This window comes from Calypte anna, chromosome 1, assembly GCF_003957555.1.
Source record: "Calypte anna isolate BGI_N300 chromosome 1, bCalAnn1_v1.p, whole genome shotgun sequence".
Classification (NCBI taxonomy): Eukaryota; Metazoa; Chordata; class Aves; order Apodiformes; family Trochilidae; genus Calypte; species Calypte anna.
The window spans coordinates 47,583,913-47,604,742 of NC_044244.1; the positions used below are offsets into that span (position 1 = coordinate 47,583,913).

At 39.1% G+C, this 20,830-nt stretch overlaps 1 protein-coding gene across 1 annotated transcript in view; it reads right to left on the bottom strand.

The window, feature by feature from the left end:
- Positions 1-20,830, bottom strand: part of CALD1 (caldesmon 1) — a 91,181-nt gene that overhangs the window by 19,093 nt on the left and 51,258 nt on the right. Inside the window, exons 2-5 of the mRNA XM_030445684.1 lie at positions 11,224-11,370; positions 8,966-10,034; positions 8,262-8,345; positions 3,204-3,352 (exon numbers count right to left, since the gene is read on the bottom strand). Coding sequence (XP_030301544.1) covers positions 3,204-3,352; positions 8,262-8,345; positions 8,966-10,034; positions 11,224-11,370 — 1,449 coding nt within the window. The remainder of the gene's footprint in view (positions 1-3,203; positions 3,353-8,261; positions 8,346-8,965; positions 10,035-11,223; positions 11,371-20,830) is intronic.

The following is a 20,830-nucleotide window of genomic DNA, read 5'->3' on the forward strand; positions in this document are numbered from 1 at the left end:
AAGTAGATACTTTCAACAGAGTCAGACAGCATTACCTAGATAAAGAATTACCACCACCATTCGTGTTTAGATATGTCTGCTCCCTAAGTGCACTTAAAATTACTGTTGACAAGAAGATAGGTGGCAAAAACCAGTGTGCTATTCACAAGAAATAGAAAGACAATTTATCTATGGATTTTTTGTGAAAAACTTCCTTCTCCATTCTGTTGGATATCCATCAAAAGATGGATATTAATGACTTTATTAATGCAGCTAGAGTGTCGCAGAGTATAATACCAGAAAGCAGTACAAATCAAACGTCCCAACAATAACTAGTAGAAATAATTAGATTAGACATGGGAATATGAAGGACAAATATGATATACTTTTATAATCTGGTGAATCAACCCAGTCCAATCACTTAAACCTTGAAAACAGAACCACGAAATCACTCTCCACCATGAGCATCAGGTCAGTTTAAGTGGTCACAAACAAGAGTTTGCATCAGTCTTTGATGACTAGTTAAATAAATTATGTTTTTTAAATGAAAAATACAATTAACTAAAGCACTGGGAGTAAACATTGGAAACATTATTTGAAATTTCATTTAGCCCACCCAAAAAAAAAAAAAAAAAAAAGAGGACTGATATCTGAGGTGTGAGATGATTTTGGGTGTCTGGCTTGAAATACCTCTGATTCAGTGTGCAGAAGAACTGAGAACCCAGAAGCTTCCACAAGCCTCTATAAGGTATTCAGTATTTCTAAGGATTCAAAACATGTATCCTGCACAGACCATGAGAAATCCCTGGCTCTTTTAAGGCTTTCCTGTTTCAACGTAAGGTTGTAGCCTCTGTAACAAGTATCCCAAGAACCTCACAATTTTTTGTTTGTTTGGTTGGTTGGTTTTGGCATCTGAAGTCTGTACTGCCAGCCCATCCAGACCTGAAAGCTTCAGGCCCAAAGCAGGTGGAAGAGGTTGCTTCTGATAGATATAATGATACCCCTGGCAAGGGCAATTACTCTGCCCTCAGAATTATGAGAACTAAGAATACAACATTTGCAAAGATTCCCTCAATAAATAGCCACTCTGGTTTATATCAGCACAGAATAAAGGTTAGTCCTCAGTGACTTCAGTGCAGATAGCCTCAATCAAAGCTACTTTTAGCTTTCAACTCAAAAAAGCCAAAGGTTCAATCTAGTTTTAATATTTCTAGTTGGAGACCTCAGGTGCCTATTTTGTCTTCCTTACAAAGAAGGACATTTAAAGTTTCTATTTTATTCTATTCTCATGCAGCATACAGGACTTCCCCCATTGGTAAAGCATAATTTGAAACAGCAAACAATAAACTGGTAGTAATTCTCCTTATATTCCTCCACATCTCAAATTTCTCTGTTTACAACAGATTCTGGGAATCTCTGTTCCCTGCTGCTGACACAGGGAAATTCGTACTGAGATGCTGGGTGGAGGACAAGTTTCATAAGCACCTCCTTGGTGCTAAGAAATACAGTTTGCCAGCTTTCAGACAAGGAGGAAAAGGAAATAAGTGGTTTGTGGAAGCCAAAACCATCAGAATAATGGGAAAAAACATGTTACATCATATTTAGGACTTTTGCAGTCTTGTGTGAAAATAGGGAGGAAGGCAGGTGGGAGAGGGGAAGGGGAAGCCATAAAATTCTGTATTTCTCTTACTGACTGATGTAGACAAACAGGACACAGTAAGATTTTTCTTTAGCCTTTTTATTCTAGTCCTCACCACTGAGTTAGCCAAGTTAATACACTTCCTAAGTAATACCTCCTATATTAATGTAAAAACAAAAAGAAAGATAGGTCAAAACAAAGCCCTGCACTGTGGGGGCTGTTGGTTGTAAAAGGGCTCAAGAGCCTTAATTCAAACCTAACAACCCAATGAACACTGTTTTTTGCTGATATTGCCAACTCAAGTCTTCTACTCAGCTGCTAGAAGACTATAAAAGAGGCTTCTTCTCACATTTGGGAAATAGTAGAAGAAAAAGAGAAAAAAAAAAAAAAAAGGAATGGAAACTCACATCTGCATGTTGCCACTAAGGCCTGTCTCCCACAGGAAGTAAAGCAAATTAAAACACAACAAAAATATTTTTAGAAAGCCATTCTCATGTTATTGATGATGTGACCCAAGTCATGAAGCAAGCCAGTTCTGAGCAAGCCGATTTCCTGCTGTCTCTGCCCATCTCTGTCTGTCTTTTGGCCTTAGGTCAGAGTGTCTCCAGAGACTTTTGAACTGCATTTTATTTTGAGAAAGTTTGTTTTTCCCGGAAGAATCATGAGGGGAATTCTGAGATACAACAGCAAATCCCATCTGCCAAACACAGTTTTCTCAAGGTGCCTGGAGAGCTTAACCTTTTCTTTGCCTATGTCAATATAAAAGAGGAAGAGAGGGGCAGAAGGAAAAAAATATTTAGATTTCTGACTTATTCATTCCTGCTAAAAGGAAGAACTTCTACTCTGCCTTTTAGCAGGCAGAATCCTATTTTAATAAACTGTTCACTAGAAATTTATTACTTAAATTGAGTTTCCCAATATAACCATAGAGCAAGTATTTTCTTGAAAAGAAATATAAAAATTGAATTGTGATACAGCTTATAAAAAAAAATATTTTTTTTAAAAAAATGCACATTTTGGTTCAGAGATGTTTTCACCTAGCTGAAAAATCACTTTTATAAAGAAGCCAATAATTTCAAGGTTTGCCTTGAAATCTTGAGAAAAGCTCTTTCAAGATTCACCAGCTGGATTGCACTCAATACTCAGATACTCTGAGTCTGATTAAAAGCAGGTGGGTAATTGGAAATGGGTCACTTCAGGAAAGGTTGAGATCCGACTTGGAAAATTAGAGAACACAAAATCTGGGCTGTTATCATTACTGGCCTCTGTGCAGGTCTTAGAAATAAATATCCACCAAGTAAGGAATACCCAAGCCTGGCTAAAATAAGGCATTTTTCTCTACAGAGAGGGCAAGGCTATCCATTTCTGTCCTTCATTTTGTTACTGCAGCAGCTGTAGGGCAGTCTGTCAGAAAATAGGCCAAGAGCTCTAATTCCTACCTGCAACTCAATGAATGATGAAGCCTCTGATAGTGTTGCCAACCCAAGGCTTCTATTCAGCTCCCACAAGGATAGTAGGCAGAGACCCAGAGATGGCCCCAGCTCTGATCTAACATCAGCAAGCCTAATGCTTACTTGGAACTTACCCAAAAGTATTCTCAGTAGATTTAAGTTTTGGAGCAGTGAATTCACGCTCTCCATTCTGTGCCTTTTGTTCAGGAACCCCCTTCTTACGATCCCAGATACTTTTCACTTCATCTTTGGGTGCTTTTCCTTTGTCCTTGTCATCTTTTACCTGCTCAGGAGATATCATAAATCACAGGACAAAACCAAGAAACGAACAAACAAAAAAAACAAAAAACAAAGAAAGAAGTCACAATTAGGCATTCTAAATAACAGGTAAAGAATGCAGATTTCTTGGTATTAATGGTTAATTAAGCAAAAGTCTCTCTTCAATATGCTTATGCGCTTTATGGCAGAAGTAGTCTGTAAAGCTCCAAAATGTGACCAACCACCAGTCTACAGTGGTGATCTTAATTAAAGATGAAAACAACTTGAATAAAATTATGAGTCCTCTGTGAAGGTTTGTTGTTGCCATGGGACTATGCTATCCCATTGCTTCAGTCTGTAGTTGCACCTCACTTAGACAACCAGACCCTCATCCCTCCCACTGCAGCACCATTTACCTGCTTCCTACTAAGATTCTGGGTTTCAAACTCTTTGGGACTAGGCTAGTTGATATATTCTTGGCACAAGCTTTCAGGTGCTGGAGCAGCAAAAATAACACATAAGCTTTGCTGATCAACAAGTTTGCTCAACAAAGTTCACGCTCTTTCCAGTGTCATAGGAGATGGATACTTCAGTATTGCAAGAATAATGGCCAACACATAAAATTATATCAGAGGAAAATTTACTCTGACAAAAAGCACAGTCCTACAAGGGTTTAGTCATGGATAGTGTTATCAGACATTGATATTCAATCCTATGAAGAAGCAAATGTCCTCTCTATAAAGATTTGAACAAAAATACAAAGTTTTTTTAAATTATTATTAATAATAATAAAGTATATTTAATGCATGGATTTTACTCTCCAGTATTCTTTCAGGCTTATCAGCTTGAAATATTTATCAGTACTGCAGATGGACTGACACAATGCTGAGTCATGGCTAGATGCTGGCAAGAGGAGAAAATGGACTGATTTAAGTTCCATATCCTCAGGGTGAATTATTCCTACTCAGCAGTTAGACTACCACCCTAAATTAACTTTCAACAGCAGCAAATGAAACTTTTACCTCCAAAATACATTTTTTGTTAATTTTTCTTTTTCCAAATCTTCCAAGTTGGAGGAAGATCCTAGCAAGAAATACAGTTTGTGAAAAATTCATGTACAGATCTTGAAAAAAACATACTTTTGTATCTTGGAAGCCTCTTGTCATCTTATTTGCTAACTAGAAAGAAAAAGAACTTATACAACAGTCCTATCTGCCCACAGATACTTCTGTGGAGTCCCAAGCTGTTCCTCAAAATACATACACACATCCTCAAATCAAATTTGTAGCCTTCCTCATAAAAGAACTTCTGGAGACAGAATAACTTTATAAATAAAGGATGAGTTCAGTGTCTTCAACATCAGGTCCTCCCTGAGGTGGTGTATTAAGCTACTGGGTGAAGTCCCAAAGTTAGCCTCTGATTTTACCTGAGGCCAGTTTGTTTGCTTACAGAAAGTGGTAAGAGGGACAATGTACTCAATATACTGCAGTTGAGTGTGAGGTGGTTAGAGAGCTTGAGTAAATTTGATGCTAGTGAGGGATGTTGGACACAACCCTCAAAGGCACTTGCTCTGTCCTGAGAGCAGAGAGCAGCAATGCAGACTTTCCCCATCCCCTCCTGCCAAAGGGTTTCAGCCACAAGCTGGCAGAAAGGCCCTGACAGACAAGAAGGGAGTTCAGTATCCACAACTGTGCATTCTTTGGTCATGATGTTGCAACTGCTAGCAAACAAAGCCATTATTACTAGCAGCCTCAAGGAATAGTTTTCTGTTTTCTAGGAGCTGAGCTGAGACAACTGGAACTATTCATTGAGCCTAATGAATGCCAACAGACAGTAACATCTTTTGGGTGCCCCCAAATCTGGGCAGGATTGTAGCTAGTGATCATGTTCACAGTGAAAATCATTCCTGCCTGCTAGCATTCTGCTAACCCTTCAGTCCCATTCAGTGGGATACTGAAATCAGCAGTGTTCATTGTTACAAGATTTCACATCAGGATGTCTGTGTTGGGATTTTGAGAGCATAAGATTTCCTTTGCTAAGATTTTCATCGAGAAAGTCTCATTTAAAAGCCAATGCTTCTAGCTGCCTGATGTATTGAAGTACACTAGGGAGGGTCATATTTGTTACATCTTAATTGAAATAACTGAGAAAACTGATATTAAAACAATATAGTTTAAAAATTAATGGGCTAGGAAATAGCATTTCAAAAGCCAGTAAGATTTATGGTAATGTGTCTGCATTTGAGAAAACCATTAATAGTGCTTGGCCTCTTTATTCAAAAAGATGATAAAACAAGCTATCAGAGAAACATTTCATTGCTTTTGGGTCCAATCCTTCTCCTACTAATTTTGATGACAAAAGAGCTCAATTAGCTCAGAAGTAGAAACCATTATGTCCCATTCCAAATGCAGGCCACAGAAAAAGTACTTTCTTTAGTCTCCTTGCTTGCCTAAATTGCAGGCTATTTCAGCTTCTGCTGAATTCATTAAAAAGGACTACACCAACTCCAGGTGGAGTAGACAGGTGGTGTTACCTGAACTGAACACTGTTTACAAGCTCTCATACATCTTGACCATCAAGTCAAGATAGAACTGTACCAAAAGCATGCTCAGCTAATTTCCAGCTTATTTATGTTTTCACCTTTCTCTACAATGCTTATTCCCTGTTAGGATGTTATGCTAATATTTAAGAGTTGACATTTCTAAATCTAGAGGGTGAACACCTTCAGACCACAGTGAATCAGTTATGAAGGTTGAGGACATTTGGCAGGTTTGATTCCTTATCTGGACTCAGTTACTTTGTGACTTAAAAGCTGTGGGCATCTGCGTCTAGGGCTTCCATTTAGAGCCAACTACCATACCCAAATACCATGAGAAAAGCAACTGTTGCAGCATGTCTAGCCAAACTGGAAGCAGGAAATACCAGGAGTCTCACATCATGAGAAAGTTTGCTCTTATGAACTTTCCAGGCCACTTTTGAGAACCAAAAATTGTGGGGCAGTTCAGAAAAGGAGATGGATTTTTCTTGCTAATTTGGTCGAAAGCTGAACTTTGAGAGCCAGAGAGTGGTCACATTAAGAAAAGACATGTGCTTTGCATTGCACAACAGCAAAAGCAAAATCTGATGTTGTAGTTACCCTGCATATCTTCAGGATGGTGCTTATAATATAATGCCATCCTCTAAAATGTACTCAGAGGTTGGCCTCACTGAATTTGTATGTCCCTGAAGCAGGAGGACTGGAGATGGAAGCCTGATCTTGACTTGTTTTAGAGTCCGAAGTAGTCAATTTTTCTTCACAAGCCAAGAAGCAACAACTGATATTTCAAAACTGAGCAAAATCTTTGAATGCTCAGCTTGATAAAAATGGAAAACATGCACTTTCAGTGGATGGGTATTCAGCATTACACTGTAACTGGGGGTCTGTTCAAATTGTCCCAGCTCGAGAATCCAAAACTGGAAGCACTAATACCACAAGTCACTTTGAAAAGTCATAGCAGTTTTCTGGAATAACCTTGCCTTGTGGCTACGCTTTAAAAGCATGATGACAGCTCCCACGAGAGTTAACTGACCTCTATATAAACACAAGACAATTGTGTATCAAGTCCTCCTCCAAATCAATATATGTGGTCAGTTATGGTCTTCTTTTCACATTCATTTCTAATATTCAAAGATTGTGTGCAACAGAGAATACTACAAATGGATTGCCTTGATACAATTAATCCCTTATTTTATGAGCAGCTCTTTGCTTTCACTGTTGGGTTAATTTAGAGTAGGGTGATTGTTTAGTTTTTCTAGGGCACTATTCTGAAGCATCTCCATGAAGCCTCATTTAATTCTCCTTTCTAGAATAACTAGTATTACCAGTCTCTCTCTCTGTTGATTAGGAACCTTTCTTCTAACCAACTCATCACCCCATTTGCTTCTCCAGTCTTCTATGTTCCTTGCTTAAAATATACCTTGGATGATCAAGCCAGGTAACTGGACATAATAATTTGTGGCATGCTTTGCCATCATCATTCTCTAAGGGTGAGCTAAGCATCTACAGCATGATTTAAATTAATACAACAACTAAGGACCCTGTACCAGACCCTCTACAGCCTTCAATGATCCTGAGCAGTTGGACAGGCAGCAAGCTGCCTGTTACCAGAACTCTGTGCATTGGTTCCCTTAAAGCCACACCGACTTGGCTGAATCTAAATGGGTCCAAACTGCCAAGTCTCTGACCAGTCCAGATATCCAGTTATAACCAGGGGCTATTTTGATACCTGCTGCACAGTTTCTACACAACACTGAACATGGTTCCCTGAATATAGTTGTAACCTGAAGAGTAAATGGTCTCCAAATCTTAGTTACTTACCATACAGTAAAACACCATGGCACCAGCTCCTGTGTTTACAGTGGAAATGCAATGCAGTAAATTTTGAAGATTTTCTCTTTAAAACAAAAGAAGAATCTTGGGTATGCATAGTTTTTATCATGGGGCATTGTACTCTGAGAGAAAAAATTAGTTAAGGCAGTCGGGTGGCCAAAGGATCTAGATTATTATTATTTTAAGATTAGGTCACAGTTATAGGGGAAAAGTTCACAGTTAAGTGGGAGGAAACCAGGGAAGAATGATTAGTCGATACAGTCCTGAGAAATTTCTCCCTAGGGTGCAAACCACACTTATATTATTGACCAAACTGAGTTTCCTGAAATATTTGTTCTAAGACAAACAGGACTTGGTTCTGAAGCCCCATAGGAACAAAATATTTAAGTATTTACTTCATTTTAAGCATATCAGTAGCTTCATCCCCATTTATTTCAGCAGGATTAACCATGTTCTTGAAGTGAAGCACATGCTTAAGGACTTTGGTGAATATGCAACTTTGAATTAGAGATCTCGTTTATTTTCTTGAGTTTTTCTACATCTAGAGCAATGGTTTACAAATTACCTGATCTTTTTTGGAGGTAGGCTTGAGCTTCTCATCTGGTAACTTTTCTTTTTTAAGTTCCACTTTAAACTCTATTTCTTCCCCCTTTGTTGTTGGGTTTTTAACAATTTTTTTTAATATGAAAACATTGCATCTTTTTGCATTTTTATTTCTCCACACTGTGTTCACATACCAATCCTGTGTACAGCCACATCTCCATCATACGCTGCTTGTGCTCACATCTCCATGTGCAGCTGTGCTCCCTTCCACCCTCTCCAAATGTTCCCACATTCCTTTTCCTCTTGTGTGGCATCATGCTTACATGTCCCAGCAAAGAGCCCTCTCTTGTGATTGCATTTAACACATGTATTCCTCACACAGTTTACCAGGTGCTCATAATATTTTGTGACAAGATGTGTCTGCCTCCACCTCCTGTGTTACTGCATTAGCCCAGCTTATGGCAGCAAAAACCATACAGTGGTTTGAACATGCAAGGTTTCCTTCAAGTGATGGAGTGAGGTCAGCCATGCTGTGCACTGCATTATTGGTAAGCAGAAGTAAGGAGCTTTATTTTTAAAAGGAGAAAGCAGGAGAGAGGCATGAGTATTAGTCATTGCAATGCAGGAATAAAATGTGAGGTGATTCCAATCCAATCTTTTTTTTTTCTTGCATTACGTTCCTCATAAATCACAGGTGTCATATTTGGTGCAAAATGTTTACTGTACCTGTCTTATTAGGAAAGCTGCTTGAGGTTTTTCCTCTTGTACTTTCTTCTGGTTTACCTGTTTATCTTCTATTTTATGTTCTTCCATCTTTTGTTTTTCTTTTAATTTCTCTGCTTCTAGCTTAGCCTTTTCTTCAGCTGCCCTCTTTTCCTCTTCTGCCCTAGCCTTTGCTCTTTCCTCAGCTGCCCTCTTCTCCTCTTCTGCCTTAGCCTTTGCTCTCTCTTCAGCTGCCCTCTTCTCCTCCTCTGCCTTTGCCCTCTCTCTTTCCTCAGCTTCCCTCTTCTCCTCTTCTGCCTTTGCCCTCTCTCTTTCCTCAGCTTCCCTCTTCTCCTCTTCTGCCTTAGCCTTTGCTCTTTCCTCAGCTGCCCTCTTTTCCTCTTCTGCTTTAGCCCTCTCTTCCTCCTCTGCTTTCTGTTTTTCCTCAGCTGCCTTCTTTTCTGCCTCTGCTTTTAACCTCTCCCTTTCTTCTGCCTCAAGTTTCTCCCTTTCTTCTGTTTTCTGCCTTTCTTCCTCAGCCTTTTCCTCATCTCCAAACTTCTCTTTATCTACAGCATTAGTTATACCCTGCTCCCCTTCTGGCTCAGCATTTGTGCCATTCTCTGCTTTGTGTTCCTCTGCATTTATAGCTAATTTTTTTGTTTCTACAACCTCTTCTTTATCTGTGGATTTCTCTACTATCACATCTACCTGATTTTCCTCTACGGGGACCTCCTTTGGTTTGTCCTCCTTGTCTTTTTCTTCTTTTTTTTCCCCTTCTTCCCCATCTTGCCTCCAGTTGTTCCTTTGGTAGGACTTGGTAACCGTTTCCGTTTCCTCAATCTCATAGCGTCCTCGGCGTGTTTCAGCCTTTTCTTCTTTCCCAGTGGTCTCGTTTTCTTCCACATTGTTTACTTCTCTCCTGCTGGGCAGTGACAAGCTCCCATCTGTGATCGTGGGGTCAAATTCCTTTTGACGTTCCAGGGCTTCTTGTAGACGTTTTTGGCGTCTCTCCTCCCGTCTTGCCAGCCTCTCCAGTAACGCAGCCTCGTCATCTTCTCCCCTTGTGGTTGTAGTACGCTTGGTTTCCTCACTACACAGAAGTGACAATTTGACATTAAAAAAACAAAAATAAAAAACCAAACAAAAACCCAACATAAAAAACCCCAGCCTTTCTAACAATGTAGGCAGTTAGCTGGTTTTAGAAAACAAAAAGCTTGCTGTAACATCATTCTATGGTTTGAAAACACAGCGGGTTGCATGCTTCAAAATTTAGCAAAATTATTCTGGGGATTAAATTTTGGCATTTCTGGATGTATAGGAATGCTGTGTTTCACAATGTCAGAGCCTGGAAAGGTTCCATTCTAGGCAAGCTCCCATAGCCACTGAAGATGCCAGGAGTCTTACTGACCTCAGTAGGCACTGGAACGGTCCCTGACACTTGGAGAAGCTGAAATATGAACAGCCCTGAAAAAATTCATCCTCTCCCTCTGCAACTTGCATCATAATATTTAGAAGACTTTAGCTTGCTTTAGGGCCCCCTTCAGCTTGGCCTGAGACGTATGTGTCTTATGAAGTCTTCCTACCAAACAAAATTTTGAAGATGCTACACAAGCAAGATACTTTCTAACTTCAACAAACTTCTTCAGAAACAAGAAACTACTCCTTTCAGCAACAAGATCCACAGGTAGGGTCCATAATGGGATAGCCTGGCAATTACAGGTGCAGTAAGGTTTTGATTGTCTGTACAGGGAAAATAGCCTGTTAGAAAATGGAGTGAGTTGAGTGCCTAAGACATTCTATTCAACACCTGCAGGTATCAGGACTGGATCTCAGTCTCAGTCCCCGAAGTTTCTTTTACTTCTTCAGTATTCAGCTGTTTAATTCTTCTGTGTACAGGTTTCTTCTCCCTACCTTTTTTTTTTTCTTCCTTTATTGTGGAAAAGGATTACAATTTACAATCAGAAACACTGCTGTTTTCATACCTTTATAATTCGCTTTGCCTTTAACAGAAGTATACTTGTAATCTATTTGCTTGATAACACAATGCATATTTCTGGTCTGTTCTATCAATTGTGTTATGGCTACTGGAAATCTGCATATTTTATTTGTGACTGTGTGAAACTGAATAAATGACAGAAAACTGGAAGGGCAGCTCTGTCCATACAGCTTGTGACAAGTGGTGCCTCAACCCATAAGCTTTTATTTTTATCTTCAAGAAAACTTCTCCATTCTGGACAAATTTCCTGTTAATGTCTCAGCAAGCAACATCAGATGTTTACCTGTTTTGGGCATTAACTTCTGATTTCTCTGTTACTTCTCCTGATAGATCTCCTTCTTCCTTTTGCCGAAGCCTCTCCTGTCGAGCCCGTCGGCGACGTTCTCTGGCAGCTTCTTCCTCATCATCATCATTTCTCTGGTAGGACAGCCTGCAACAGAGCATTAGGGATAGGAAAACAAAGGGGCTATTGAATATAGGATGCTGTGACTGAAAACTTACAAAAAACAGCTGATCAGAGCACAATAACCATGGCTGAAGTGACTGCTCAAAATGCTTTTTAGAAAACAAACTATCGAGTTGAGACACAGAGCTCCAAACTTGGTTTGTTTTTCTTTTACAGAAATGAATAGTCATACAAGACAAAAACTGTCATAGTGAAGGCAGCAGCCACACCACACTGTCAGGGTGCTCCTAGAAAATGCCAAGACCATAGAAGTCCAACTCCATGGCTGAGCAAGCATTCTTCCAGACTTCCACTACGATCCTGCCAAGATGCACACAACAACGTTTGAGCAGACTACGGCTCAAGCCCATGGAACTGAACTGGACCTAGCCAAGCAGCTTTTCATTAGGCTCCCCCAAACATAACATGCTTAAAATGTGACAGTATTCTAAAACTGAAAGGCTAGAAAGCAGGGAGACACAAGTATGACAGTGGTTCTCAGTGCTCCGCTTTGAGTGCCAAACATCTGACACCTACAAAATTTTTGTGAACCGGGAGCTCTGCCCAGCCAAATCACACAGCATTGACACTGTGATGAAAGCCTACAGCTGAGAACCCATTGTGCTCCTCTAACCCAACAGATGATTACATTTAGTTTCAGCCTACTTGAAAAGGAAAGCAAGACATTACAAAATCCTAGTAATCCTATGGCCCATTCAAATATTTGCTGAGGTGTATTATTACTGGGTGAGATAAAGGGAAAGGCCTGCATTCCTCTTAACTTTTTGTGCAGGGAAAGTGAAATAGGAAGTTAACACATGTCAGGGTCTGTCAGGACATTATTTTACTTTGCTTCCAGAAATGTTCTGATACAGAACAGTTAAGAGGTCACCCTTCCCCATGTAGTCACCCATTTAAATTAGCTGTACAGTACAGCAGTGCATATTTAGGTGAAAAAAAGAGCTCTGCACCAAGTAAAAATAAGCTCAGTTAAAGCTTCTATTTCAAGGCATATTTTACTATTAAAAGCAACTAAACCATTCTGATTAAGTCATGAATTTGAGTCTTTGGGTCCTAGCTTCTCCCATCACTTCGTTCTGTCACTGCTTTTGTCTTTTTCTTAAAGGGTGAAAGTACAGAATCATCAGAGATTGAATAATCCAAGTTTCTAATTTAAAAAATTAAAATAAAATTAAATTTAAAAATTGAAATTAATAACTCAACACAGCTGAGCCACTTGCCAGCCCTAGGACAACATTTTCATCCCACACAACTTTTCTTGGCCTCTGTGCACTGAAGGATTTAATTTGCTACTTTCATGCTTCACTTCAAGAGCTTGCAACCTTTTCTTTGTAGAAACAGCATCTCAAAGAGGCTGAGAACTGTGAGCAGCACAGCCATGAAGGATCACAGTAAGGGGAAGAAAAGAAGGAGGCAAATTAAAAGCACTAGAGGTGAGACACAAGGTTGGCAAAGAAAAATTCTTCCTGACATTTGCAAGCAATTTGAAGGGGGATCAACATTTCATTTAGATCTAGAACAGAAAGCATATGAATACAATAATAAACCAATGGAGTCTTTAATTTGCAGAAGAAAAATACTCTCTCTGGAATAAAACTGCATAAGTAAACTAGCCACAGAAAGACTACTTGTTAGTAAGATGTTCTGGCTGCAAGCCTACTATCTTTTTAGCTCTGAACTTTAAATATAAGGGCACAAGAGAAAGCATTCTGCTCTTAGCCTGTGGCAGATGGATAATGGCCATGACAGAGTTGATTCCCAGTGCCTATGGCTCAAGGTTTGTCTTTTCAATAAGACAGGAGGATGAAGTAGCTTTTCCTGCTCACTGTACCCACTCAGAACACTCCTACACAGCAAGGACAACAACTGCTTTTAAAAGCCTCTTTAAGAGTAGTTATTAGAACCACTGGTTGTTCAGAAAACTCAAAAAGGAAAGAGAAATATAGCCTAAAGAAAAAACTCCCACCAAATGGTAGCCATTAAATATGTCAAATGAAAACAGATACTTATTTCTTGTTCTTGGACACTTATCACACAGATCATCTGTTAAGAAAGATAACAATCTTTCTCAGTATCCTTTTAAGTATATCCACTGCCTTACTGCACATCACAGTGCTTTCCTACAGAGAGCAAGTACACCAGATATGGGCTCCACCTCTTAGGATCACCTTAAGTATTCAATTCTTTTCTCCAGCACAGATGCATGAAACATTCCCAGTAACCTGGAAATAACAACATAACAACTAATAGCAGTATTTTATAGATCTATATCATATTTTCTTTATAGTTACATTAATGATACTTCCAGGTTGTACTTCTATAGCTTGTTTTGCTTGCCACAAAAATACCAGCTTTGCTGGAATGGACCAGAGTAGCCACCACATACTGACAGAAGAGTAGGCTGAAAATGTAGGTTTGGGTTGGCTATGTTAATTAATGGGCTAATGACCATACTGTGAGCAAACCAATAGCAGGATCATTTATTAAAATTATTTGACATAGTCACCCTAACTGCCATTGACTTTCCATGAGAAATTCAGTCATAGAAAAGATGGTGGAAGCTGGACAAATGCTGTTTGTGCCCCTGAAAAAAATAGGCTCTTCTGACTACACTGTTCATCTCGCCATTCTCTCAATCCTCATACACTCAGTTTGTTCGCCCTAACTGGGCTGGAACATCACTCTCTTTTCCTTGGTTATCTAAGTAGCCTCCTAGGGTGTCAAACACATCACACATAGGAAGTGAACCACAGGTTTTGTGGCAGACAAGTGAACTCCTGCACTGGGTGTGGGAAAACTAAACCTCACTCTCCCACAGTTACAGATCTCCTTAGCTACTCACCACAGGCAAAATCAATTTGGGAGAGCTTCAGAGCTTATATTCCACTTGCCTACATCTTTTGGCACTATTTAGACTGAGAGTAAGCAAATAATAAAAAGTCTGACTCCAAAATTTCAGCTTTGTCTATCAGACAGATGAAAATCTGATGTACCATGTTGGTCTGTGTTGTTTCTCCAGCCTTGCTGCTCAGCATACGTACATACCCTGCAATTAAATGAAACTCTTGTATCTATTTCATGTCCTCCACATAACTGTTCAAAGCCTTTGCAGGCAAGTCTCTATCTACAGTTAGATGTTCCAGCTATGTCAGGCAAAGAGAGCAAAACACAGCATGACCTCAAAGAGGTATGCCAAGCCTTCTAATAGGTGACACCTCTTATTAAATATTCAGATGAATAGATGATTACTTGGAAGTTGGCCTATACTTTGTTACCAAAGATAGCACATTCTTGGTCTAAAGGTCAACTAAAAGGAAAGAAGAAAAAAAAAAAAGCAAAAAAAAAAGCTGTGTTGGCTTCTTCTGCTGTTACCTCCTCTGTTTCTGACACAAGAAAAAGCAGTGTAACCTCTGTAGGTTACTGGTAAGTTGGTCTGGTAAATATTAATGCTGAGTCTATTGCACTGCCCACGCAGCACAACTCATATATAGGAAGCTGAGCATCTCATCTATCTGAGAGGACATTTCCCACCACTCTACATAAGGATAACAAGTAGCAACAGACCTTCTGCCCTCTTGAGTGGGTAGGAAAGATTTATATCTTCAGGACTTAAAACCCAAACCTGCTGAAGTCAACAACAAATATCCCGATTATGTAAGTCTAAAATATTACCCTCAGATTAAATGGGGTGACTCTACAGTGGAAAATAACTCTGCTGGACTGGGAATTTATAGGATGAGGCCACCTGCCTCAGGACTTCTTTGGAGAGATCTGGCACACTCTCTATTTTATGTAAACCACTGAATTTAAATAGTTATGAACCTGTAAGAAACTTGGTAAAAGCTAGGATGATTGTGGGTCTGAAACCATTTTATACAATCCAGCTTCAACTGGTTTCCACCTGAAACCTCAAATCAGTTCAAGCCCTCTGAGACACAGTTTTAGAATTTCATTCCCAGCACTATTACTATTATTATTACTACCATTATTACAACAGCACAGAAATTTCCAGATCAAGTTCAGGGTTTTGCTACAGCAGGCATTTTATAAAGGTAGAGGAACAGCTAGTTCCTTTTCTTAACAGTGCATATTCTAATCAGAAGTAGAAACTTAGGAATTTGTAGCACTACCTTCCCTCAATAGTAAGCTAAACCTGATGACTATCTTTTTTCACAGGGGTAGAACAAAATTATGCCTAATTTAGGCTGGATCATGCTACTCCATTCTAGAGGAGGCAGGGAGAAAGAAGAGCTGTGGATCTCAGCTTTGACTCAACCTCAAGAGTGTCAGAAAAACATGAAAAATTTCCAGACAGAACAAAAGCCTTCAAGAAAAAAAAATAACTTCCACAGGCAGTACAGAACTGCTTCTTCTATCCCCTATGATTTACCCAAATGTCAGTCTGTATTCCCTTTTTTCTGCCTGCAAAACACACCTTGCATTCATAGCACTGCCCTCCCAATATTAACCTCACTTATAATCATCTGTACCCATGTAACAAGCTGCTCGCCCCACAACTTTGTTACCTAGAAGCTTTTACATCTACTATAGATTAATTTTCTCTGTGACCTACCTTGAGAAATGAGATCATTCATTCTGTATCAAACTTCTGTAGCTTCACTTGCAACCTAACCTACTTCTAAGACCTTCACCCTTCATCACCTAACACCAGAGCAGCTGAAGTGATATATGTTGGCTTGTGCATCTCCAAACTGATGGCCAGAAGGAGGGCCTCAGTAAAACATCCTTGACAACAGAGTTCAGTGCCAGGCTCAGTCTATAGAAACTGCATTTGTTGGCCTTCTGCACTCTTAGAAAGCCTTTCTATTTACCCAGGCTCTTCCTGAAAGGATGGGTGGGGTGAGGATGGGCTCTGGCATAATCCCCCCTGGGGACTGTTCTTCGTGTCACTGTTGATACTCAGTCCTATTTTATTTATGGTTGCATATGTTGTTTTTTTTTTATTGCTCATTTAATTTGTGTTATAATAGGTGTGGTTCAAAACATGAATGTAAACAACTGATCAGTCTTCACCTCAAAAAAACATAACAAATGCACACACTTCCAGGGTGTTATAACTTTGTCAAGATTTGCGTGTCAAATGTCAGCTGTGTTTTGTCCAGATCACCCCAAAATGCTGCAAATGATGGAGGGCAGTCATGGGGAACTGTTTCTTCTAATCATTCCTGCATAATTTTGCCCAGCATTTTGAGCTGCCAGCATTTTGCTTAGACCTATTCCAGAAGATTCATTTTTAAAAGGAAATGAGCAGAATTTCAGTCAAAAATGCTCAGGGTTCAAAAAGATGTAATGAGAGAAAAGAGGGGATTATGCTGGAGACATGCAGACATGCCACCACAGTTCTCAGTCCAATGTTGGGCATGAATGCTGTTATTAACACCAATATTTTTCACATATTTCTCAATTTGACATGCACCTTTTTTTTTCACATTGAACATATGAGAGACAAGTGGAGAAAATTAAATAATAGGTAGAAATTAAACCCAGACAAATTAAAACTGGAAATGAAGCACATGTTTTTAACAATGATGGTGATCAGATATGCAAGAAATGATGGAACATTCATCTCTTGCATCTCCATATTAAGATAGATATCTTTTTGGAATTTATACTATGATAAAAAGCAAAATTCTTGGGTTCATTCTAGACACATTCTAGTTTGTTGAAGTTTCATTATCTCTTATGTATGGAAAGTTAGATTATACTGTGGTACCTGCTAGATTTAACTCTAGAGTCTTCCATTTACAGAAGGTACATGCCTTCTCATTTTACTCAGAATTTATGTTTTATAAAAATATTTTTACTGTTTCCATCCACACATTCTCCAGACCTACACAGCTTATATAGCAGGCAAATTACAGATACCCACATAGTTCTCTGGGCAAAATAAAAATACCAGCAAACCTTTCAATGTATGCACTTCTCATTTACATCATTTTCATACTGTGTGTTTCTAATATCCTTTCTTATTTCTCAGAGCTACGAAGAATCCAAGGGGTCTTATTTTTCTATTGGGTAACCAATTATTCAATGGCCTAGAGTAAGAAATTTCTGTCTGTCAGATCTGGCATCTTCAGTTTCCTACCCCATCGTTAGAAGCTTTTCTCCTATTTTAAATCTCAATTGAAAATATCTAAAATATAAAATAATGTGCATTTTAACACTTGTTTTTTTTGTTTCAGCTGAGCAAAATCTTTGGGTTATTTACACTGGTTAAGGATCTGGTTGTGAGATTGTTATTTGGTTTGCATGAACAGTTAAGTATGGGAAAGAAAAGAAAAGATCTTCAGAGAGGTCCTGCTTGTGTACATTCTTATGATTTCTTTCCTTTTTTCGCCATTGAAGTTTTCTCACAGGTAAGGAAAGATTTGGTACACTCATCACTTTAAGAGTTTGATTCTAAGAAGAAAATAAAGTGAAAGAAATCCACATGAAAGAGTGAAGTATAAAAAGTGATACACAAGACAAACACAAGGGAAAATGGAAAATTACACCATTCTGACAAAGAAAAAAAAAAAAAAAAAAAAAAAAAAGTACCTGGTGACTACCAAGTAATTCATGTCACAAGTAGCCAGAGACTTTATATGCTGAGTATAGCACTGAAGCCTTTAGGACAGATTCTGGTTTCCCAAATTACTGGTTTCTGTTGAAAATATCAGTTTCAGTTGCATATACACCCAGGATTTCCAAAGGCTCATCTCATTTCTTACAGTTTGCTGCTCCTAAGAGCCTTGCTACTTTGGTTTTAGATTCAAGCCCTAAAACCTGGGCCGTGTAGTTACAGCCTGTAGCATCACTTCATCACTCTGCACAAAGGCAGACTGACTCATGCACCTGCCTATTTTTGTTGGTTTTGTTGTTTTTTTTCCTCCTGGATGAAAACTGATGATCTGTTTCATAACATGAAATGCATGCAGATTCTCCAAGCATATTCAAAAAACTCTGGTGAATCGCCCCCGAGTACCTCAGCATAAATCCCACTCAGGGCTGCTAACGTGAAGGGGAAAAACCTTCAGCTACTGAAACAATGTCAAATTTGCCTCCAACATATATTGTATGGAGATAAAAGCACTTGTTGGAAATATCCCAGGGAAAAGCATGTAATTCTCTCAATATGTGAAGTCTGTAATGCTCTGCAGTTTGACTTCATCCACAGTGGACTTGACATTGACCTGTCAGTTAGCAGTGCTGTATATTTAACCTCTTCCAATTTAGAAGTTTCACATAAAAAATAAGCAAACCAAACCAAACCAAACCAAACCAAAACCAAAAAAGAAGAGGAACTGTATAGAACACAATAATTGGAATAATTGGCCAATGGCCTTCTGGCTATAAATTTTTACTGCTTTCCCTGAAGCTTTGTGGAACTCACCCAGAAATCCATTTCCCTGATAGATCACAAATGTGCAAAAAGTGTAAAAAAACCAACTTTACTTTTTCAAACTTAATAGTGGGATGAAAACTCTATCTCTGTGCATACCACTGTGGTTGATTTGTTGACTCTGCAGCAAATCACTTTCTGCTTGCTGCCACCACCTCCAGTTTCTAGGGCTTTATTGCATATAAAATCCAAATAATTTATGCCACAGTCTCATCCAGCAACACTTTAGGCATATGACCTGAGAATAATGGTCATTTTGCCTAGCTGAAGCATGTAAAGGACTTACAGGCTTGCCCTAGAATATTCACTACACAGTTGTTGCAAAGCCAAATCATAACATTTTCTTTCTTGTGGTTTTGTGTCCCTGTATTCAATATGGCTTTCAAGGCACTTCTACATCTCAAATTGCTAGCTTACTAAATGCATACAAAATTAAGGTTTAACTTTTATATTTCATTGGAAATAGAACTCCAGCTGACATGATGGAGAGATTTACTCAAGACAGAAAGAATAAAAGATTCAGACAAACATGAGCTTTTGTAAATTCAAAACAATTCTCTCCATATTGAGAATGGTGGTCTTCCTAGAAAATATGCAGAAATTTGAGGAACAAAACCTCATTTTCTTACAGGCTCTTTTAGGCAAACTGATGTCTCCAATGTGTCATACTCAAGCTACAAATTTCTGTATTTCCTCCAAACATCTTTTTAACTCATAAAATTCATGTTATCATCTAAGATATCTATCAGAGATCTTTAAATGAAGGCAAGGGAGGGGAGGAAAACATGAAGAGGACTTCTGTTATTGGGCCATTTTTCATATCTAGTCATGTCATTAAACTATGACACTGAGGTAACCCCATCAGATAGCGTGTGGGGAATCTAGAGCAAAAGAACACAAGGAATTCTGTAGCCTTCTGGGAAGAAAGCTGAACAAGACCACAGGGCCATTTTTCATGTCCCAGCAGCAAATTTATATATATATATATGTATATATGTGTGAGCACTGAGTAGGATAAACCATCCTTTCTACTTAAAATGCAATATATGCAATATATTTTTTCCACCAAAGGCTTAAGAGGAAAATTGTGTTGTCGTTATAAAGTTGAGTTTTTGCTTTTATTCAAGCCCAATAGTTACAATCCCAATTACTATTGTTCAGTTAACCTATACCTGTCACAATGATTTGGCTTTTGCCAAATTTTTTTTCGCTAAGCGGCTCCCTTTAAACGCAAGGGAGTGATATTATTGAACAAAGTTGTAGCTCCTTCAGCTTGGATTCCCAAAATGAATCTCAAAACTGCAGATTAGGCAAAACAGGGTCTGACTTAGGGCAACCAGGCTGGTGAAGGGACTTGAGCACAGACCCTATGAGGAGAGGCTGAGAGAGCTGGGGCTGTTCAGCCTGGAGAAGAGGAGGCTCAGGGGAGACCTTATCGGTCTCTACAACTCCCTGAAAGGAGGTTGTAACCGAGTGGACGTTGGTCTCTTTTGCCAGACGACTTTCAACAAGACAAGAGGGCATGGTCTTAAGTTGTGCCAGGGGAAATTTAGGTTAGATATTAGAAAGAATTTCTTTACGGAGAGAGTGATCAGGCATTGGAATGGGCTGCCCAGGGAAGTAGTGGATTCTCCGTCCCTGGAGCTATTTAAAAAGAGACTGGATGTGGCACTCAGTGCCATGGTCTAGCAACCGCAACGGTGGTAAAAGGGTTGGACTCAATGAGGATATACTGGAGGATATACTTTGGGAGGGGTAAAATACTGGATAACGAGGGGGGAAAATGTACAGGGTTGTTTGTTAGACTGATACAAGTACTCTCCAGCTGAACTGCACTTTAGGTTTCTTCTATTTGGAATTAGTAGCAATAGCAACTTCAACATTTTTTTTATGCCCAGTTCTTCTTCCTCAAGGCAAAATTCTGAGAGCAGCAATGGCATAAAACAGACCTTCCAGAGAAGCCCTGCAATTGTAAGCTTACCTCAGCTACATAAGCTAAAAGCAGATTTACAGAACATGGTG